Source organism: Hibiscus syriacus, unplaced genomic scaffold, assembly GCF_006381635.1.
Source record: "Hibiscus syriacus cultivar Baekdansim isolate YM2019G1 unplaced genomic scaffold, ASM638163v2 tig00110503_pilon, whole genome shotgun sequence".
Lineage (NCBI taxonomy): Eukaryota > Viridiplantae > Streptophyta > Magnoliopsida > Malvales > Malvaceae > Hibiscus > Hibiscus syriacus.
The window spans coordinates 4,063,284-4,086,959 of NW_024062764.1; the positions used below are offsets into that span (position 1 = coordinate 4,063,284).

At 36.7% G+C, this 23,676-nt stretch overlaps 1 protein-coding gene across 1 annotated transcript; it reads left to right on the plus strand.

The window, feature by feature from the left end:
* The first annotated feature begins 584 nt into the window (after window positions 1–584).
* On the plus strand, window positions 585–23,055 carry LOC120129556 (transportin MOS14). Its single transcript, XM_039147025.1, has 25 exons — window positions 585–995; window positions 1,275–1,599; window positions 1,765–1,863; window positions 1,976–2,200; window positions 2,331–2,450; window positions 2,649–2,732; window positions 2,809–2,868; window positions 2,964–3,092; window positions 3,416–3,477; window positions 4,264–4,320; window positions 4,431–4,551; window positions 5,540–5,674; window positions 6,024–6,104; window positions 6,443–6,556; window positions 6,658–6,737; window positions 6,853–6,988; window positions 8,174–8,323; window positions 18,994–19,079; window positions 19,217–19,404; window positions 19,515–19,607; window positions 20,121–20,308; window positions 20,473–20,584; window positions 21,191–21,348; window positions 21,534–21,650; window positions 22,478–23,055. The coding sequence occupies exons 2-25, from the start codon at window positions 1,387–1,389 to the stop codon at window positions 22,700–22,702; spliced, it is 3,033 nt and encodes a 1,010-aa protein (XP_039002956.1). The 5' UTR covers window positions 585–995; window positions 1,275–1,386; the 3' UTR covers window positions 22,703–23,055.
* Window positions 23,056–23,676: the final 621 nt, after the last annotated feature.

A 23,676-nucleotide genomic window follows, 5' to 3' on the forward strand; every position in this document is an offset into this window, starting at 1 on the left:
ATTTAACTTCTAATATGGTTTAGAAATATTTATCCAATCCAAATTGAATATTTTAGAGGTAAAAGTGTCACATTATTAGTTTATTAGCTTTGAAATATGATTTTTTTTAGAATGAGATGTTTGAGATTATTTTTATGTTTCAAACAATTTTTGAGTTAAAAGTACTTCCACAAGCATTCCCAAACGTCCCATAAGTTAGATTTTATTATAGTTTTAATAGTTGGAAGATTATTTGATGATTAAATTTATTTAGGTACGAATTTTTAAAGAATAAACAAGATTGAATTGAGGGAAAAAACAGTATGATTATAAGGTAGTACGATAATACATGTTTCATAATATAAGATTTAAAAATTACTTGATATATTAAAAATAAATTTCAACGTTAATGTTGAGATATTTTATTAACAAAATTTTCATTTAGATTATAAAAATATTTTATAATGTTATTTTATTAATATATTTTTGTATGAAATATTTTAAACTATTAAATTAAACAAAGTGTAATTTGATAAAAGAACAAATTTTAATAATAATAATGTTTTTTTTTTGCGACGAACAGTTAGTGTGCATGATTTATCGTTCACCGCAATAATTTGGGAAACCCTAAAAACACATCCTTTCTCTCTTTTTATTTAACATTTTCTTCCCTTTTTTTTCACTCTCCGTCGTCGCTTGCTCATCGGCCTCCGTGTTGCAATACATCAAATATACTCTCCGGCCGCCGTCAGGCCGTTCCTCTACCCAGTCCTTTCCTTTTCCATACTCAATCATCCCTTTCTTCCGCCGTTTGTGGTCATTTCTACTTTCCACTTTCCACTTTCCACTTTCCGTCTCTCTCATTTGCATCCTCATTCTTTGTACCCTAACGGAAACCTTGAAAAGCAGCTCTAAAGTGATGACCCACTGCTATCAGGCCTAGAATCAGCTTCCGCGCTTCATTTACTTCACCCTTCCCTCGCTCTACTCTCTATTTAAAATCCCAAAATTTGAAGGTTAGGGTTTTTGGGTTGTTTAGAAAATCTAGAATTGCAAATAACATTTTGCTTTTATTTTCATGAATTTGAATTGGATTCATATCTTAATGGGGTAACTTTCGACTTCATTTTGTTTTAAGTTTTATGATTAATGTAAATTTTATTGGTTTGGTTAATTCTGGTTCGTCATGTTGTTGAATGGAAAATGAAATGGAGGATATTTTGTATTTTATGGTTAATAATTAACGGAAGAAAAAATAGTATAGCTGTAATTTTGTTGAATTAAATTTTTTGAAGGAATTATTGAGGAGGGGAAATGAAGAAATGAATCAAAGGAATTTCTGGCATCTTTGTCTGGTCTAAGGCCGTTGGCTTTTGATGCTTTGTTAAGAATTTTAGAATCAGAAAAATGGAGCTGCGAATGAAGGTGGCGCAGGCAGTCCATGTGCTGAATCATGACAAAGAATCTTGTAATCGTGTCGCAGCGAATCAGTGGTTGGTCCAATTCCAACAGACCGATGCAGCCTGGGAGGTCGCCACCTCCATCCTTTCCTCCGATCATCAACCTTTCCTCTCTGATTATGAAGTGGAGTTTTTTGCCGCTCAGATTCTCAAACGGAAGGTATGCTCAGGTTTTTGAAAATGTTTAAAACTTTCGAGGAGTTCACTTCGTTCTCTCTAGTCTATACATACTTGCTTTTGCGCTGCGTGTTTGGGTTGCTTTTACTAGTATTGAGACGGATTAGATAAAATACGCTTCTTGCATTTTCCAAATATTTTGGTGCAGATCCAGAATGAAGGGTATTATTTGCAGTTGGGAGTTAAAGATGCTTTGCTTAATGCCCTTCTTGTGGCTGCTAAAAGGTTTGGTTCGGGACCTCCACAGGTGATGCTTTTTATTTTTTATATTTACATGTGAAGACTATGGTTTTCTTTTATATTTTGTAGAAAGAAAAAGATCCGTTCCTTGCTAAGATTCTGTTTTCTTTTGATAACAGCTTTTAACCCAAATCTGCCTCGCACTCTCTGCGCTTATACTTCGTTCTGCTGAGCATGGAAAACCCATTGAACAGCTTTTTTATAGTATACAAAATCTGCCGACCCAGAATGATGGGATTGTTGCCGTACTTGAGATGCTCACTGTTCTACCAGAAGAAATTGTTGACACCCAAAATACTGATTGTAAAATAAGTGCATCTCACAGAAACCAGTATGGACAGGAGGTCTACTATTTTCCATTTTGTGTTTGCCATCTTTTCTGACTTGTTTCTTTTTTCTTTTTTTAATTTCCCTCTCATTGGTTACTGTTTTAATTGCCCCTTTATCAATGTTTCTATTTTTTATGTAAAGCAGCTCCTTTCACATACTCCTATGATTATTGAATTCCTACTCCAGTTATCTGAAAATAAGTTTGAAGGTGGAATGCAACCAAATGAAAGGAACAGAAAAGTTCTCCGTTGCTTACTCAGTTGGGTAAGATAGTTACTTAAAATTATGTCGGTTCTAACATAATTGCGTTTTAATTGCTACATCTGCCTGAGTTAGCATGTTTATTTTTACAAAAATCTACCCTTTTAGAGCCATATACTCAAAAAAATGATGAACGAAGCTGTTAGGCGACTGATTCTATGGCTCTCATCACCCCCATTACATTTTTCTCCTTTTATTTAGGTTCGAGCTGGGTGCTTCTCTGAGATTCCTGAAGTTTCATTTTCAACACATCCACTGCTTAATTATGTATTCAATTCACTACAGGTAAACTTTAACTCTCAATATGATGACTTTTGAGCCAAGTAATTATTGTGCACTTATATTTTCTTTGGGGTTTAAGGTACCCTCTTCATTTGACTTGGCCATTGAAGTTCTTGTTGAACTAGTGAGTCGTCATGAGGTATGATTCCTGCTTTCTGACCTTAGTTATATGCTTTTCTTGTTTGTAAACCTTTATCTTTTTGTTTGTTACATCTGTTATGCTTGCTTTCACAGGGGCTGCCTCAAGTTTTGCTATGCAGAGTACCTTTTCTTAAAGAAATGCTTCTTCTACCTGCTCTTACGGGGGGAGATGTGAAGGTGATTGCCGGCCTTGCATATTTGATGTCCGAAATTGGGCAGGCTGTAAGTATTCTGTATATCTGATGGGGATCCAATAATATTACTTCTATTAAACCAGTCTTTTGATGTATTATTAGAGATACTTTTAATTTAATCATATGCACATGTATCCATTGTATGCTACTTCACTCAGGTGAGTTCCTTTATCCGCACCTTGGGTGATTTAAGGATTTGGTGCCCTGCACACTGCTCCCTTGAAAACAGTGTTTTCACATATACATGCACAAATTTATACCAGGCATCTCATTGCTGTTAGTGATGTTATCTAAGGTGGCTTATCTTCATATCACTTCCTTATTAACGCTCCACACTTTAATGCATGCTAGGAACCATCTTTGATTGTAGAGGCAAGTGCTGAGGCACGGGCTCTGACAGATGCTCTGTTGAGGTGATGTTTTGATCCATAAACTTCCATTTCACCAATAACAATTGCATTCTGATATTGATGCGGAAGCGAGTGAACATGTTTTTTAATCATCCTTACCTTGCTGTGTCAAAATCCAATTGTGGTCAAATGAGCAGAGAGGCATTTGCTTTGGTGGGTAGGGGTGTTCAATCGGTTGACCGACCGAACCGAATTACCCAAAATTCATTAACCAACTTTTTTTCCCTTCAACCGTTAACCGAACCGAACTAAGTTTGGTTACTTGGTCGGTTAATCGAAATTTATAAATAATATATATTATATATTAAATATTTAATATTTCGGTTTATTCGGTTAAAACTGAAGTTTAAACACCACTAAAGCTAAATAATATATAATATATTAAATATTTAAATAATTTCTGTTAATTTGATTAATTAACTGATAACTGAAGTTTGAAAAAACCATTAACCGTTAACTGACCGAAATTTCTGTTCAGCCGGTTAATTCGGTTTTAATCGAATTATGAACACCCCTACTGGTGTGTTGTTACAGGGTAACTAATATGAGCATTTTGTGTTAAAGGCTTATCAAACATGTAATAGATCCTTTATAAGCATGATAGAAACCGTCATATGCAAAAGGGATAACAATTTGAGAAGAGGCCGTGATAGATGCAATGATGCATTCTCCACCACAATTTTCCAGTTTTTGGTCTTTGTTTTGGTACCTTTTGCTTTTCATTCATAAATTTCATCCTGACATTTGTTTAATCACAGATTTAGTGTAATCTGTAATTTCTGCTTTCAGCTGTGTCGCTTTTCCCTGTGACGACTGGGATATTGCGGATTCAACTTTGCAATTTTGGTATATTTTGAAACACTTCTGCTGAAAGAAATATTGTTTTGTAGAATAAATGTTTTTTTTTGTTGTTGAATTTTGTTACTTGAAGGCTCTCAATCTTCTTTCATTTCCAGGTCTGGTCTTGCAAGCTACATACTTAATCTTGACATTGATGGTACAAATAAGAAAAATGTCGAAGGCATGTTTTTTTCTGTATTTTCAGCATTACTTGATGCTCTTCTGCTACGTGCTCAGGTTATTTCCTTATCCTTTACTTGTCCTCTGCTATAATTTCTAGTCCTCTCTATAAAAAAGGAAGAGTTTCATGGGTTCTCTAACTAAGATATGTAATTATCATGTTTGCACTGAAACTCGATTTATTAATTTGGGGAAAATAAGATTTTGTTCTGTGAAAGGGGAAAAAGCTGAAAACATGTAGCAAAATTGCAATCAATTGGAGCTGGACGTATGGATATCTCAACTAGTTTGGCTAAATTCTATTTCCTGTCTTGCATGTTAATTGTATTAGACTATTAGTATTCTGCATCTTATTTTAGACAGCATATTTTTTGGTTGAAGCAAGATGGAATGAGTAAACAGAAATATTTGAACATTACTGATAGGTTCTATCATTTTTTGGCTCTAAGCTTAATTCTGAGATGCATACTGCAATCTTTTGTATTTTGGCTTGAGTGGCTGAAATTTGTTTTAATGATGAACCTTCATTTACTTCGCAGTGGAGGTCCAATGGTAAACCTTTTTGGGCTCGTGTTCGGATGAATGCGTTTTTAACCTCGATACAACTGTGCCACTCTTGTAGCTTAGTGATATAATTTGCCTTTGCAATTTGAATGCCTTTTGGGCATGAAAGCCTTCCCAGAAATAGACTATCCGCACACATTTTTAGGGGACATCATGGTCTATTATTCACACTCTTGAATATTTCATGCTCACTATCATTAATAACAAGCTGATAGGTGAGAAAAAGCTGTCCAAATGATTACCCACTACTCCTATTGCACGCCCTTAGGGGTGTAATTGGGTTGATGGCCCCAAATTTGGTCATCTATGATGTACTTTTAACAACGACATGAATTCTTACTATACCATTGCTTCTATTTGATGTTACTCTGTTGAATATCTCTTATCATTTTTAGGTCAGTGTGATGCGTGCATGTGGATGTCTGTCTATATTATTTATATTTGAAAATAAAGACTAATATGTTGAAATTGTCTTTCATAGGTGGATGAATCTACATTTAATGATGAGAGTGGAACTTTCGACTTGCCAGATGGTCTTGTCCAATTTAGGATGGATCTTGTTGAACTTTTGGCGGATATGTGTCATCTACTGCAACCTGCTACATTTGTACAAAAGGTGCCGATGCTGTAAAATAATCAAAGTTCATATGGTTTTTACCAGTTTACAATTTGTTCTGGTCAATGATATCTCTTGCTTAAAGATGAAATCATCTTTATTGGTTTAATTATTTTTTATTCCTGTTCAAGCACTTGTTTTATTTATTGATCCAAGCTTGATATACAATCATGATCACTGAGCTTTTAGAACCAACATTACTTTACCTATTTGTGAGGAATGTTAATCAGCATATAATGTTTTTCTCTTTTCTATATTGTTACATTCCCTTCCTCCCCCTTCAGTGGTTCCGATGACAAAATGTTGTGTTCTTTCAATCTTGTATCGTTTTCCATGTTTCCATTTGCAGCTTTTCTTCAGTGGTTGGTTTTCCACAAATGCAGCTATACGTTGGAAAGAGGTGGAAATAAAATTGTTTGCCCTTAATGTGGTAAGCACAACATTAGTCTATGTACTGTTCTTTTTTCCTCTGAATTCTTGGTGCATTGATATTAATTTTCCATCTTTGCATGGGAAATTAAGACATGTATATATATATCCATATTTGCATTTATTGGGAAAGTCCTTTTGTCTTACACCTTTCTCGTGGGTTTTTGTGTTTAATCTTTATTTAAGTCATGCATGCCACACTTTTCCGTTTGATGTTCAAAATGCTCTAGCTGTTTCCTAGCAGCTGCTAATTTGGGGGAATCCATCTTGACTCTACAAACATACCTGTCCCTCATATTTTCTCGTAATACTAATAATATCATACTCCTGCAATTACAGGTTTCCGATGTAGTCTTGCAAGGGGGCCACACTTTCGATTTTTTGGTAGATATGCAGTTGATCACAGCGTTGTCTTCCTGGCCATCTGATGATCTCAAGGGATTCATGTGCATTGTATGTCAGTTGTTATTGGTTAATTGCAATGGATACTATTTCACAATATAGGTTTGTTGAAAAAAATGAATTTGCTCGGGAGGTTTTTTCTTTTTAACTAGGTTTACAGATCAGCGGCAGATGTTATTGGTTCCTATTCCAAGTTGCTATCTACCCTGCAAATTAATGCTAGACCTTTACTGTAAGGATGCCCATTTTCTATTGTTTAGCAATGGCTTGCTCTCTTTCTATTAGAATATATTATAATCATCTTACATAAATAATTTTTCATTATTTCACTAATTTGCTACTTCCAGATTGTTTCTTGCTGCAGGGATTTCAAAACCTCTCTCCTCAAATTCTTGTGCATCTGCCCTCCGCAAACTTTGCGAAGATGCTTCTGCTGTGATGTTTGAGCCATCAAATCTGGATATCTTTTTGTGGATAGGAGAGGTATTTATTCTTCATGTTCTTTTATATGTTTAAAGTGAATACTTTTTGCTTCATCTAATTGTGGTTAAGTTTTCTGGATTTATTTTATTTATTCTTCATGTTCTTTTGTTTGCCAATGTTTTTTCTGATTATCATTTCTTTGGCTTTATTTATTCATTACTTTTTATGGTTAAAGTATTCTTTTGGCTTATTATATGTTTTCCCACCTGTACTATAGCGAAATTGTCACTTTGGCCCTTTTACTATTTTCTGGCACTTTGACCCCTCTACTTTCATTACATCGTCAGTTTTAACCCCTTCTTGTTAACTCTTAAAAAACTGATGTGGCCTAATGATTTGAAGTGTTGCCATGGGTCAACAATTTAAAAGAACATTAAAAGTTATAAAAAATAGATCATATCTGCAAGCATCACAAAATTACTAAAATACTCAAATTTTCAGAATTAAAAGTTTCAAATTATATATGTTTTTAAAGTGCAATTATGCTTAATTTCTTTTTAAAAATAATTTAAAATTCATAAAATTATAGAGAAGTGAGCTCTGAAAAAGAATCTAAGATTTTCCCAGAATTTTGTGTTTTTTAGAATCTCTGATGAATTTCTTTAAAAATGTAATTATGTTAATTACTTTTTAAAAAAAAATTAAAAATTCATAAAATTATAATTTTCTAGAAAAATAGAATAACTCTGAGAAAGAGTTAGATTTTTTTCTTCAGATTTTTCATGTTTTTAAACTATTTTGAAACATAGCAGTGTCTCATTTGGCTATGACAGTTTTTTTAACGGTTAACGGCAAAGGGCTAACAATGATGACAAAATGAAAGTAGAAGGGCTAAAGTCACTGAAAATATAGATTCTGAAAATTTGAAATATTTTATATTTATTAGGATTTTATGATTTTTTTAGTTCTTTATAGAATTTTTAATGTTTTTAATATTATTTTGGCACATGGAAGCATCTCATTGTGCTGTGTAAGCTTTTTAATCATTTATGGCAAGGGGTCTGGTGACAAAATGAAAGTAGAGGGGCCAAAGTTACCGAAGAAATAGTAAAAGGGTCTATGTGTCAGTTTCGTTATAATATAGGGGTCAAAACATATATTATTCTTTAATATTTCTTCTTGAGATTAGGTACTTACTCATCATTTCATTCAGTAATTTGATTTCTTTATCATTTCTTCCCACAGGCTTTGGAGAAGAAGTGTCTTCCTTTGGAAGATGAAGAAGAAGTCGTTACTGCAATCATCTTGGTCCTTGGTCATGTATCTAACAAGGAGCTGCAGAACAATTTGTTGTCTAAATTGCTATCATCTAGCTATGATGCTATTGGGAAACTTGTGAGTTACAATTTTTAGTAATTGGTCTATTAATATAGTTAGGTGGTTTTTTCCTTTCTGTGTTGTTGCTAGTAGCTGTATTGGGTTATAGAAATATCTTCCATGATTCTCTGTAGCAAATAGTTTCCTTTAATAGTTTTAAATTGAGACAATGGTATTAAAGGAGCTAACAAAAAAGTTGTGATTTCTTTTAATGATTGTTGCACTTTTTGCTTACTATTGTAGCTAGGGACAGACGTAGGATTTTATGTTAGTGGGGGCGAACTTATAAAATTTTAAGAATGGGAGAACTTATAAAATTTAAGGTGGGCGAAACCAGATTCTCAATAGAAAATATTCTTATAAAAAATATTTAAAGTATATAGGAATTTGAAATTTTTAGGGGCCTCCTCTCGGTCCATCCCTGATTGTAGCAATTATCAAGAGGTTTTGCAATTTGAGACTGTAACTGTGCATCATGATGCTCGAGTGAAGAGAGGATAGAACTGTTTGGGTGTAGAATAAAACTAGTTTGATACAATAACTATAAATAGTGAGACATGTATAACATGGCACATGCTTTTACTCACAAACTAGTTGCTAGATGGGCTTTAAATACAACCCAATATTATTTATGGTTTGTACTTACTGCGTAGCTGGGTCATCGTTTCAGCATGAAGGCTTTGTGGTATCCAACCATCCATCTCCTCATAGGTTATCCATGGTTGCTGTTCTAATAACAGACAAATTGGAGTTCTATTTGATATGGTTTTGCTTTTTTAGGAATCTCGTTTGTGGTTGTACTTTTGTTTCATATTTTTGTTAGGAATCTTTAGTCTTTTCCACTTGGTGCCTGTGTATGTTGAATTTCTCATATGCTCTTGTTGAGTGTAGCCATGCAAGTTATTATCTGTTCAGGTCTTATTTGAGCTACATCCCTATCTAAAGTCCCTTATCTTTTATTGAAGAAGAAAGAATGCTATTTTTTTAATACTTGACCTCTCGCCCTTACTGAATGTTGTTTTTGGTGGAAGATTCATTTGCTTCTTCCTATAGAAACCTAGAGTAGATATCTAGTATGTCATATATGGTTCTTTGGCAACTTTATGCTAGCCATGGTTTGGATTATCCCTTGTTCTGCTTTTTTGGGTTCTGCAAGCCATTTTACCCGAAAAGATTGATATCTTAAAAAAAACCTGTATGATGTTGGACATTTTGATATCCAACTAATTTCACTCTTCCCTTGGGATTACTATGTAATTGATTAAAACATAAATGAAATGAAATAGTTAGAGACAGAGAAGGAACAAAAGAATATTACAGAGCAGTAGAGGAAACGACTAGAACCTGATTTAATTCATATTTTTTCTCTTATAATTCTCATATCATTTTTTTTGATAAGATTTGAAGGTCTCTTTAAAAACCTCCTCCTTGATTAATGGAGCTTGTAAAGAAGCTTCTTAATCATCGGAAGGAGGAAAAGAGTGCCTTATAATTTCATTGAAGAAAATAAGAATTACAACCTTGGAAAGAAAAATCCAAGTAGAACTCTTACAACAATTCTTGAGCCATAAAACCGAACTATAGAAGTCAACAACATAATAATCAACCTATACCAGCCTTTGCTAGAGCATCGGCATCCATATTAGCTGTCCTTGCAATCCATCTAACAACCCCCCCGACAGTTTTAAGACACTCAACAATATCTCTAACAATGAAACCATAAACAGCTGGACATGAGACAACCTTATTGATCCAGTCTACTGCAACTCTGCTATCACTCTCTATGATCAACCTATCTTTAACCCTCCCTAGGACAGAGGTAAAGAAAGCGATACCCCTTTGGATAGCTTTAAGTTCCTTCAATGTTGGAGGTCCAGAACCATCCGGTTCCTGAAAAGAACCAAGGATTGCACCAGAATGATCACTCATATCATTGTAACCCTAAAACCTATTATATTTATAACCTATTACAATGAGTGGCCCAAAATTTATAGCCCACTAGAATATTCATTTATTTATAGAAGTCCATTAAAATATTCCCTACATGGAAAAGATCCTTGTTCTCAAGGATTAAAACAAAATCCTTTTTTTTTCGATGATTGGACCAAATTTGTAACATTGCCTGTTTTAGCTTAATAACATGTGGTGTGAGAGTTGAAAATGCATTGATAACAACATTGACAATTTAATGTCCTCCGGGATTAAACACGACTCTAATTGAGTCACCAAAATCGAACTCAAAACTCGAATTGAGTAGGAGTTCTTGAATTGATTTGGGTGGACCGATTTGAATCAATTATCCAGTAATGTCTCGAACTAGTTGACTGGGCAAAGTATGAATTGATTCACCTAACAAACTTTGAATCGATTGAAGACTCTACTGTGAACCATGACCAAAACCCACTGCCCTAGTTGGCCTAAGTAGATATTGTGGTGCAGACGTAAGTCCAAGAAGGCCATGGTTCCAATCGATCAATCTTGCCCTGGAAGTCTCCATAGATAAAACCATGTGTTTTTCAACATTGGAAGGCAGCGTTTCCAACAAATGGGGTTTAATCTGGTTACGTGCAATCTAATAAGTGGAAAAACACAGTTTTGCCTGTAGAGACTTTTGGGGCAGGGCTGATCGATTGGAACCAAGGCCTTCTTGGACTTCTGCTCCACAATATGTACCTAGACCAGATAGGGCACTGGGTTTTGGTCATTGTTCATAGTTGGGTCTTCTTCCTCTTTTATTTTTTGATTAGTTACATACTACAAAGGAGATATTGAGGAAAAAAACATTGTTCGTACTTCATATCTCTTTCTCTAACAAACATAAAGCTTGTTTTCATCCTAGTAGGATCTGAAAACTCAACATTCTAGTTTTCTTGAATATGGTATGAATCTTCCTTTTCTTTATTAATTCATGTGAAAAAAACCTTGGTAATGGAATTGGATCAACTACTAAGGGCATGTTGTTTTGCTTTCAGTCAAATCTTATTATTTCATGCCAAATAAAATCCTACCATGTATTGATTTCTTAATACCTGGTCAGATAGTATCTTTAATTTTCTATTGTATTAAAATGTGTCATCAGAATGCCATTTTTTATGGTAGTCTTCTTTCACAAGACTATGTTTGCATTACTCATTTTAACTGTGTTGCTCTTATTTGTTGAAATATGTGGGAACTAGAAAGCACAATGAGAGTATTATGAATAGAAATGAGACAAACCTGTAGTCATTGGATATATAACAATTTTGTAGCTTAATATTCTCTTCGTAGCATACTCGCTGCCATTTTGAGTTAGCATGTAAGATTTTTAGTGTTTGTTGAGGAATAAAACTTTTGTTTACAAGATGATAATTCCTTTGGCATGTTCCGAATATGATTACGTTAGGATCATATGGGAGATCCTTTAAGGTGAAAGTTAAGTTGGGTTCAGTGTTCAAAAAAATGAGAGATTTTTTTAGAAAAGAAATCAGAGGGGGCTTAAAATGATTTGTTTAGCGAGGATGCATCGTCGGAGAATGAGGATGGTGGCCGGACGATAATGGTGGAAGATGAAATTGAACAGTCAATTGAGGAAAAGCTCGAATAAGGGTAGACAGTGGATGGAAGAAGGAGAAGCAATTGGAATTGAAGGCGACAGTGGGGGACAACAATCATTGTTGCAGGAGAGAGAGAGAGAGGGAACATATTAAAGACGGGGTGTCAGATCTCCTTGGTACTGGGAGAAATCCTATCGGGGAATATGAGGGTATTGGTCTAAGGAAAACTGTAAACCCAAATTTGAATGAACAAGCTCAATCGGAGGAAAATTGTGAGCCCAATTCTCCCATTTTGAGAATTAAACCATATGGACCTGCAGTGAACATAGCTCTGCTGGGGTTTGGCAAACAAAGGGATGATCGGGCCTTGCCTCAAGTGGAAATGGAGCAAGAAGGTTCGGAAGGAGTTTTACGAGGGAGAGGTTTTGCTGTTGAAAGAGAATTAGACAGTTCGCAACACATGATTACAATCAGAAGGAGTTCTTCATCCCCACCATCGAACCAGAGATGTACAAGAAGTGGTACAATGGTGTTCTGTAACAGAGTGTATAAGAGAGCAAGCAAGAAGTACATAGTGGAATTGTAGGTGGGAAGTTCTGTGATGAAAGATCCTGAAGCAAATGAGGAGTTTATGTCCACTTGGCAGGTTAGCAAAATGATGAGAGTAACTTTTAGGGGAGAGAATAACGCTTTTGCCAAGAAACTTTCGGAAGTGAACAAAAGTAGGGGCAAGGAGGGTGGGAATTAATCCCATAGCTTTGGATAAGGTGTAAGATTTTTGTATCATGGTAGGCTTCTCGTGTTTAACGTGGAACATCAGGGGTTTAGGGAGGAAGGAAAAGGTAAGGGTTGTGAGGAGTGTGGTTACCAATAGGAAACCATCTGTGTTATTTCTGCTAGAAACTAAATTAGAACTGGTGAGACCGACTATGTTGAGAAAGATAGGGGGAAGAATCTTAGTGGGTTTGCTGTGTCTCCTTTAGAAGGGTCATCTGGAGGAATTCTAAGTATATGGGATGAAAATTGGTTTGTATCTCAGGTGCAGCAAATTTCTACACGGTTCTTGGTAATTAAGGGAATGACCAGGGACAACAAAGAGGAGTGTTGCTTTTTAAATGTGTATGGCCCTATTGTTGAGTCGGAGAAGGAGGCTTTTTTTAGGAACTTCTCAATTTCATTGGCACAGTGGACTGCCTTTTGTGCCTAGGAGGTGATTTCAATTTGTATGTCTCAGGAGGAGAAAATTGGAAAAACTCAGAATTCTCATTCTATAAGGTTATCCAGGGAGTTCGTTTTTCAAGCTAAATTGGTGGACTTACTGTTGGCTAGAGGGAGCTTCACATGGTGCAACAATAGGGAAGTTCCTTCTTTTGTTAGACTTGATTGTTTTTTAGTGAATGCTAATTTTCTGGTGATGTTTTCAGATATTGTTCAGGTCTTACTCCCAAAGTCAATTTCGGATCACAATGCAATGGTGTTGGAAAGGAGTCGGGTTAATTGGGGTCTGAAACCCTTTAAACTTTTAATTATCTTATGGATGAGGTGGGTTTTCAAAACATGCTGGAAATGAAAATAAAAGAGTTGAAGAGGGAAAAAAGGAGGGGAATTGAAAGCATTTTAAAAGAACTAAAGGAAGCAATCAAAAGCTGGTCTAACAACAGTCAAGTGCAGCTGTCGAAAATGATTGTGAATTTAGAGAAGTCCATTTTTGAATTGGAGGCAGAAGTACAACAGGGGTCTACTTTGGCTTTGATGGAGTCCATTGCGAGAGCTAAGAGGGAGTTATGGTCTTTGTATAAAAAAGACGAACAAATTTGGGTTCAAAAATCTAGGGCGAAGTGGATTCAGGATGGCGATCGAAATTCAAGATGCTTTCACTAGTGCGCTTCAAATAGGGGAAGGGTTAATGCCCTGATGTTTTTGGAAGTGAATGGTAAGCTGGTTTCAGACCCCTATCAAATAAAATCTAGCGTTCTTGGATATTTCAAGAAAGCTTACAACTTGAAGCCAACATTGGAGGTGGTGGATATGGACCTGCCTTTTACTAAATTATCTGAAGAGCAGCGTTACGCTCTGGAAAGCAGCTTCTCGGAGGAGGAAATTTGGGAGGCAATTGCTTCGTCGAATAGTAATAATGCGCCGGGATCGGATGGAGAGATTCTTTAAAAGATTCTGGCCGTTCTTAAAGGACATTTTGAAATTTTTCACTGGTTTCTACTCCGTAAAAAAGCTAGGAAAAGGTGTAAATCATTCCTTTATCACGCTGATTCCGAAGAAGTCGAATCCGGTGGGATTAGAGGAGTATAGGCCCATTAGCTTGGTGGGGGGATTGTATAAGATTTTGTCGAAAGTGTTATCAAAAAGACTAAGGGCGTGCATAGATTCGTTGATTGGCCCTTCGCAGTTTGCGTTTGTTCCAGGGAGATAGATTTGCGATTGTTCCTTTATAGCAAATGAAGGCATTGATTACTGGAGGAGGAAAGGAATTGTGTTTAAAGTGGATTTCAGAGGAGCTTATGATTCAGTTGATTGGGCGATCTTGATCAAAATTATGGAGTATATGGGGTTCGGGCAGAGATGGCGGTCTTGGATTACGCCATTTAATTCAGTTGATGGGAGTATAATGTGTTTAAGTGCTTATCCACAACATCTATTTTGGTATTAATAAATGATTCTCCTAAAGAAAGCTTCAACATATCTTGGGGATTATGCCAAATATGTTCATTATCACCGTTGCTATTTAATTTAGTGGGAGAGTTGCTAAACCTTTTGCTGTCCAAGGCAGTAAAGTTGGGCTTGTTTAATGGATTTCAGATCGGTTGCGCTAATAGGTCTTTCTCGCTCTCTTATTTGCAATTCGCTGACGATTTGATAATATTTTGTAGCGCTTCAGAAGGTCAATTGAAGAATATTACGAGAATTTTGGTCGCTTTTGGGATGTTTACATGGTTGCAATTAAATCTATCGAAGAGTAAGATATTTGGTATTAATATGGAAGAATCAACTGTCAAAGAATGGGCAAATTCAATTGGGTGTATGTTTGTTGTTTTTCTGACGGAGTATCTTGGGCTTCCCCTTGGTGCCAGGCGAAACTCGGTAGCTTTATGGGACCCGATTTTTAAGAAATTTTATTAGAAGTTGGCTAGGTGGAAAACGACGCCGCTATCCCTTGCGGGTAGGGCTGTTTTAGTAAAGTTTGTCCTAGTCATGCTCAGAATGCCTTATACTGTTCGAAAAAAGTTGGATTCACTAATGACTAATTTTTTGTGGGGGAGCTAGGCCCAAAAAAATCGAATCCACCGAGTGAATTGGCCGACAGTATGAAAACAGAGAGATTATGGGGGTTTGGGTATCACATTTAAATCTGATGAATAGAGCTCTATTAGGGAAATGGGTCTGTAAGTTTACTAGCGAAAAGGAGTCTTGGAGGAAGCGGATGGTGTGCTGTAAGTACAATTTAGATAGAAGGTTGATTTTGTTGGATAAGAATCTACCTTCTATTTCTTCTTGGCTTTGGAAAGGAGTAATAAATAACTATTGGTCGAATGATGCTTTTGGCCTTTGCTTCCGCAATCATCTTATTTTGCAGGTGGGAAAGGGAAATTTCATTATGTTTTGGCATGATAGATGGCTATGCATCATTCCTTTGAAGATAAAATTCCCTAGGCTTTTCGCCTTGTCGGTCAATAAGGATAGGGTCATTGCGGATTATGGTTGTCTAAACAATGGGAGATGGTTTTGGGATATCCAAATGAGGCGAAATATGCTGGATTGGGAAGTTGAACAATGGGTCGAGTTATTGTCAATGTTGGATAGTGTTAGTCTTGGATCGCTGGATGATGATTGTTGTGTTTGGAAAGGGAACAGGGAGGTTGTATATTCGGTTAAATCGTGCATTAATTTAGTATCAAGCTTGTCTGTTTCGGATTTGTCTTGGTCGAAGCTTGTTTGGGTTGGAATAGCACCTCCAAAAGTGGAGGCTTTTCTATGGCAGGTTTTTCACTAGAAGTCGGTTGTTAAATCTTCTCTACTGAGTTGGGGTGTTCGTGGGATCGAGGATCCTCTTTGCCCGCTATGTGGGTTGGCCCGAGTTTGTTTGTCATTTGTTCTTCTCATGCAGAATAGCTTGGGGGGTTTGGTTGCGGTTTCTATGGTTGTGGAATATATATACAATTCTGCCTAATAATCCCAAGGCGTTTATGTACTCATGGTTTGATTTATTACCGGAGTCGGACATTTGGAAATTCGTCCCGGGTGCTATAATGTGGACTGTATGGAAATGTCGAAATCAAACGGTGTTCGAGAATGGAAGGTTGGATCAAACTCTTCTATTCTTTTTGGCTAGATATAGTGTGGCTGCCTGGTTCTCGGCAAAGAACTCAAATTTCCCTATTCTCCTAGATTGTCTTGTGGGAGACTTAACTTTGGTTTATTTGCACTTTACTCCTACGAAGAAAGCTTCCCCCACATCATATCGGTGCCCCCTTCCTCCGTTTTTTTTAAAGTGAATGTGTATGGGGTTGTAAGTTGTGACTGGAGGTGTAGTGGTATCGGTGGACTGCTTAGGGATGATGATTATAAGCAGTTGGGGTATTTCTCGGTAGCATCCGGACCAGGCCCTCCGATTCTTGTTGAACTAAAAACAATTCAAGCTGGGCTAAGTCTCTTCCTAGATTTGGAGTGGAGCTATAAGGGGCGTCTTATTTTAGAAAGTGCTTCTTCTATTGCTTTGAAGTGGATTAAAGATCCGGAAGCAAGTCCTGGTGCCTTTGTACATCTAGTTAAGGAAATTGCCCAATAAAAGAAGCAAGGGAGGAAGTAGGTTTGGTTTTGTTCGTTTCACCAGACTGGAGGATGCGAGGAAGGCTATCAACTGTGTTGATAGATCTTGGATTCAAGGCAACAAAATTAGAGTATTCATGGCGAGATATCTTCCTCGTGATGTTTTCTGGAGGAAGAAGTTCTCTGGTCCTTATTCAGTCGAGGGAAACAATGTAAGGAAGGATGTTAGTCACATGGTGGCTCCCATTGCTGGTTCTGTTGACGACAGTAAATTCTCAACTCTCAAAGACAGCTTGTTAGGATGGTGCAAAATTTTTATTAAGTGGGTAGAGTCGTCTTCTTTTGAAGAGGCAGTCGTATCCCCGTTATCCAAGGTGAGGGAGCTCGTTGGTGCCTTTCCAGTTAAGTTTCCTGAGCTGGAAGAGGGTTCTGAAGAAGCTGGAAGTTCCATTCACTCTTCGGAGGTGCAGTCGGCCGTGAGGTGTTCTGAGAATGAAGAAAAATTTTTCTGCTGTTTGGGGACTAGTGCTAGAGGCAGCATCCTGTCGGGTGAGGGTGTGGAGGACAGGAACATAGGAGAGGCTTTGATGATGGGTCCGAGGAGCGACGTTGGGGGTCAGAGGATGGTTCTTTCCCAAATGGAGGGAGTGGGGGAACACAAGACATTGCTGGTGCATGCGGAGAGAGAAGCAGTGGATGTCTTTAAGGACACTTGTTTGCCTGCACGTGGTTTTGTGGAGAGTAAGGATTTTTTAATTAATTCTCCCATACAGGATGGTCTCTTAGTGTCAAAGGAATTGGAAGATGTGAGCCTAAAGGATAAAGTGGATCTGTTGGTTCACGTGGAGAGGAATAATGAAGTTGCCTTTAGGAAAAATAGTGAGTCTGCATGTGCTTTTGTAGGCTCAAAGGATTATTTTAATGATTTCCCCATGTTGGATGGTCGGGTTGAGATAAGGGAGGTGGAGGAAGGGATTCACGAGGGCTGTTCTTACAACTACGCTTTCGTAAATCCAAAGGGTATCGCAAGGCAATACATGAGACCTAAGGTGGGTTCTGGCAACAAATTTAGATCTAAACAATTTTTTCAGGGGAATTTTACATCTCCTAAAAGAAAGTATAGGGGTTCCCGAAGCAAGAGCCATCAGAGTAAGGTGCATTGGGAGGAAGAGGTGTCTGTTTTTGATGGCAGATTCACTTATGAATCTGATTTTCCAGCATTGGGGCAGTCTCAACAGAAGGATACGTTCAATTCCTTGCCTTTTGGGAAAGATTTGGGTTGTGAGTCTAATGGCGCAGTAGTGTATCTATTGTCGGAAGACGATGGCGGGGGAAGGAGTAGAAGGTTCAGGTGATCTACACCATGCTTTTTGTCTGAAGCTGGAAGTTCGGATGGTCTTTAGCCAACAAGACGTGGTGATGTGGTGGAAAGGCGGCCATATGCGTGTTTTTTTTGTTTTCTTTTCATGTGAAAGCTCCATGGCCTTTGAGTTAGAAGTTGGCTTTTATGGTTTTAGTCAGCTGTCACCCTTGGCTTTTTTCTGGTTGTTTTGTTTGATTGAGTGTCTATCGGGCCTCGTTTAGGTTTTTTGTTTGGCCAGTCTTTTTTAGGTTGTTGTTGTTGCTTTGTTGGATTAGGCTGGTTCTGGTAGGATTGTTGGTGGTTGTTTTTGGTGTTTTGTTCATATTGGGGGTGGCTCCCTGGTTGTATCGTGTTCTTTCTATGGTTAATAAAATCTTAAGGCATTCTTTTCCTCCTTCTGCTGATTAAGGAGCTTCTCTATAAGCTCCTTTAATCATGAAGGAGGTTTTTAACGAGGCCTGCAATTCCTATAAAAAAAATAATGTGACTATTAGGCATATTAAGAGATGTTTTAATTGGGAAGCATATAGTTTAGCTAAGTCGGGCATAGGGTAATGTGGGGACGGTTTGTACTTAAAATGGTTTTACCCTAGATGTACTCTATGTTTTAGTAATAAAATTTTGGGCACTCTTTTCCTCTTTCCAATGTCCGTTGAGATACCTGTGTAGCTTGACGGTTATGAAGGGGTTTTTTAACGAGGCCCTTTTCTTATAAAAAGAAAAGAAAAAGAAAGAAAGAAAGAGGGATTCTGTTATGGTAGACACACATCTGAATTGGAATGGGGTGCAATTGACATAGAAGCTGAGGGAGCAGTTGTCAGATGAGAATAAATGCATGTTGGTAGATTTTATTTGCTTAGTTCTTGATGTCACTGTCAATTCACCATTTAACTCCTTTTGAATTTTGTGGTAGCATCTTCTTTGTTTTGCTTTTGATTTAAACTTTTGCAGACTTTGTTAATTTACGTTCTCAATTTTGGTTTACAACTAATAGCATAATTTTCTTTCAGATTGACGATGATAATACCAGTTCTATAAGGCAGAATCCAGCTGCTTATATGCAAATTATGGGCTGCGCAACAAGGGGGCTGCACAGGTACTCTCTTCGAGTAATGACTTGAATATTACACTTGATACAGTTTATGCAATCACGCTCTATCATTTGTGGAGCTTCAGATTTGATGTGTAGCTATACGAATTGAGGTGTAATCCTTGGTTGCCTTTTTTTTTCAGGATGGGAATCGTCTTCAGTCATCTGGCAATGCCTCTGCCATCTGAGGCTTCTACTGATAATCCCATGATTGCTGTAATTAGTGTTTTTTGGCCTATGCTGGAGAAGCTTTTTGCTTCAGAACACATGGAGAACAGTAGTTTGTCTGCTGCAGCTTGTCGTGCCCTTTCGCTAGCAATTCAATCCTCAGGTCCTGGACAGTGTTCCACCTTATTTACAAATAACTTCAGGGTTTACTTGGGGACATGTAGTCATTTGATTGAATGATGCTATAATGCTGGATGTTGCTTAATTGTGCAGGCGAGCACTTTGAAATTCTTCTGCCCAAAATATTAGATTGCCTGTCTACAAACTTTTTGTCTTTTCAAAGTCATGAATGCTACATCAAAACTGGTAAGTATTTAGGCTCTAGTTCTGGAGCAATTTGCGTTAGTAGGTATTATGGCATTTTTATCCAAAGATCATCTTTCTTGTAATAAATGCAAAAGGTCTGCTTCATATTTGACTTAATGGTACATGCCCAATAGCACTTCCTAATCATCATTAATGTCTTGGCTTATGATTGAAGAATTAGCAAAAGTACAGTCGCAGATGCTAAGATGGTTTGTATAGCACTTCATTTTCTTATATAGCCAATATTTTACTTCACATGATCCGCCTGATTATTATCCTCTGGTTCTGAACAAAAATGTGGAGTGGCAAATATTCTTATCTATCAATGATGTCTTTGGCTGGTTTTTCATGTGGTACTATGACAAGGATGTTATTTTTATTTTCCCGATAAGTAAATATAACTCATGGCATGCTGTAATGACATCTTAAATGCTCACATGCAAACTTATTTATATTATAGTAGATACCAGCATTCAATGAACTTTCTTTCACAAGAAATTTGCTCCTCCTCAGCTTCGCTTGTTATCGAAGAGTTTGGTCACAAGGAGGGGTACGGTCCTCTGTTCATTAGCACATTTGAACGATTTACTCAAGCATCTTCAGTAATGTCCCTTAATTCTTCATATGTATGTGACCAAGAACCTGACCTAGTAGAGGCCTACACAAATTTTGCATCTACATTTGTTCGTGGCTCTCATAAGGTGTAGTATACATCTTATTCACTATTTTTCATTTTTCTTTATTTTTTTGACTTTTATTGGAAATTCAATCTGGGAAATGTACTTCATAGACATTTTATGTGCCTTATACTAGGAAATTATTTGAATGTTCTTTTTTCTTTTTTGCTGTTCAATAATAACCTCAGGAAGGATTGGCTGCATCCGGTGCTCTTCTAGAAATCTCTTTTCAAAAGGCAGCTATATGCTGCACTGCTATGCATCGTGGGGCAGCACTTGCAGCTATGTCGTACTTATCTTGTAAGAACTTTATTTTAACTACTCGTTTCCTTGTACTTGTGACATCAAAGATAAGAGCCCCTAATTGATATTTCTCTTTGCCTGTGGGTTCTGAAATCTAACAGTGTTTGCAATCTGAATCATGTTATTTGAGGAGGCAATCAACTGATGCCTATGGTTTCAATTGTCTTAAAAAATTACACTTTTTTTTTTTCAATTTAAACAAACAAACAAACTCTTTTTCCTTTTCTTTAATATGGAGACAGAAATATTCCTTGCCTTTTAGTAGGAAGTAATATCCACTCTGGTATCGAGTATGATCAGTGTGTTTTATCCTTGCAATATGACAGCATGATTGAGCAATTCCTGCTTATGTTTGATATATCTATTTCTCTTCTAGATTAGATTTTTTTTAAGGTTCTCTAGCATTGGCAGATATAGAATTACAGATGAACCCATGACGTTTGCACACATATATTTGGAGTCTGTTCATATCATATTACACAGTTGGATTACTGACCCATGCCAGTGATTATAATTGTTTATATTTTTTTTTTGGTTTGATTGTGCTTGAATTTTCTTGATAATTATATGATCCTTTTTATATGATTTGATTGAGCCTTTTAGGTTTCTTGGAAGTTGGCTTGGCTTCTTTGTTGGAATCAATGACCTTTTCTCCTGAAGGATCATTTGGTGCCACATCAATACATGTTATTTCCCATAGTGGGGAGGGACTTATATCAAATATATTGTATGCTCTGCTCGGTGTCTCAGCAATGTCGCGGGTAAATGTGGTTTTCTTGAATTTCAAATATATTGACTGTATTTTGTTGGAAACTCTTGGCGTCATATGTTCTTAATCCAGTTTAATGGCAATGAAGCCACTCACATCCCATGATACATCAAAGCATCTCGTGTATGTATATACCCCACACAGCTAAGAAATTATTCTGCTTTTCCCCCTTAATAGGTCCACAGGTGTGCAACAATATTGCAACAATTGGCTGCATTTTGCTGTTTGAGCGAGAGAACAACTTGGAAGACCATTCTTTCTTGGGAAGTTTTGCATTCATGGTTACAAGCAGCGGTCTGTCCCCCCACTTTCCCTCCTTTTTTTGAGCACATATGAATATCCTTGCATAATTGCTGTGTCGGCTTATTTTTTGTGCTTAAAAAATGTGAATAACGCAGATTTTCCTTCCGATTTGCATCCTGTTATGATGTTGAGTGTTCTATTTTGGCTCCTACATGCATGTCATGGAAATGCCAAAATGAGACCCTTTTCCATAGACCAATTACCAGAGATTGGCTAGCACAAGGACAGATAGGCTAACGAGAGGGTAACCCTAGTTGATTCTGCACTACTGTAGGAATCCTTCCGGAGAGGGGAAACCCTATCTTATAAGGAGAAGGACATGATGGGGCCCTCTGCTAATTGGGTTATGTAGCATTTCCAATGAATCTCATAGCCAATCTTCATCACTAAGGGAGAGCTTTTGACTGGCCTAGCTTTTACAAAAGAAACCCATTCAATAAGCTAAAAGTTGAGCTTTCGAGTTTTGAGAAAGATGGTTTGGTACCTGGTGTGATTTTGGCTCCTATATGCATGTCATGGAAATGCCAAAATGAATGTAGGGTAACAGGACTGCTGATTGGATAAGACTTATGTTTGCCAGGTCGCCATTGAACAACCTTACCATTGTGTCAATGCTGATATGACTTTGTTAGCCTTTGTTGTCTGAAGTTTTTTTCTTTTCTAGGGTAATAGCTAACCCCGATAAACCATGCATTCAACTGTGCTGTGTATGCTATATACGAATGTCATTGTGATACTGCAGGGAAGAGGTCCTATAGTTTGAATTTCTATGTCACTTCGGTCGAATCGTATTTGTTACATTTATTCTGTTTAACCAGGTGCAGGCTCTTCCAGCTGACTATCTAAAGCAGGGAGAAGCTGAAACAATGGTGCCCATTTGGTTGAAGGCCCTCGCTGGTGCTGCCTCGGATTATCTTGAGAGCAAGAGCACTAATGGAAGGACGGGCAATTACGGGCATATGCAAGGGAAAGGAGGGAGGGTGCTGAAACGAGTAATCCGCGAGTTTGCAGATAGCCACCGCAATATACCTAATTTCATCTAACTGCAGCAAACCTATATACAAAAAGCGTGTCGCATGCAGCTTTCCGACGAAATTGCTTATCGAGAAATGTAATTATTCTGGTTTTCAAGCCTCAGTCAATTTGGGACTGGGAGTTAGCCAGTGAAAAGAAAATGGTACTGAGAATGTGTTTCTTGTACAGCTTATTGCCCATTGCCTCCATTTTTGTTTAGATTAGGGCTTTGTGCGAGAGCATAAGAAAATGGGAATCACGGCGTCCTACATTCTCTCTTTATTTGCACCAGAGAATACATTGTACTTACAAGGGATGTAATTTAACCATTGATTTCTATTTTCTTTACTCAATTATTAATAATACAAATTATTATTTATTTACAATGTATTATTTTTTTATATAATATATGTTAGATTTTTCTTAGTATTTTTAAAATATTTTATTTCTTTTTATATCATGAAAATAATTAATTAACATTATATTTAAATTTGATTAGAACCTTTTCTATTTTTGTTTGCTATTCTAATGCGACTTAAATCAAATTATTTTTTTTTCAAGCGTCAACTGAGTTTTTTTTATTAATAATGGGATAAATTTAAGGTAATATTTTTAAATTTGAATGATAATGGGATAAGTAAAAAATAGTGTCTATTTTTTTATTAATAATGAAGTAAATATAAGGTAATATATGTTTAAAGGTCCATTAATTTTATACAATAACGATTTTTCCTAAATTACTTATAATATGAAATATTTTTCTATAATTTTTCAATTTTTTTATTGATTCCGAACAATTAAATTTTAGTTATTCAGATGTTGTAATGTTAGTACGAAGCGTTTAAGCAAAGACAATCTAATTTAAGGTTAAAAGAAAAGTGCGACTAAAAGTATTATAAAATTCATAACATCACTAAGAATTCATAATGACCATATCTAGTGCGAATGACCTTCTTTGCAACATCAGATCCTTTAACTTTCAATTGATAATACCCCGAACGAA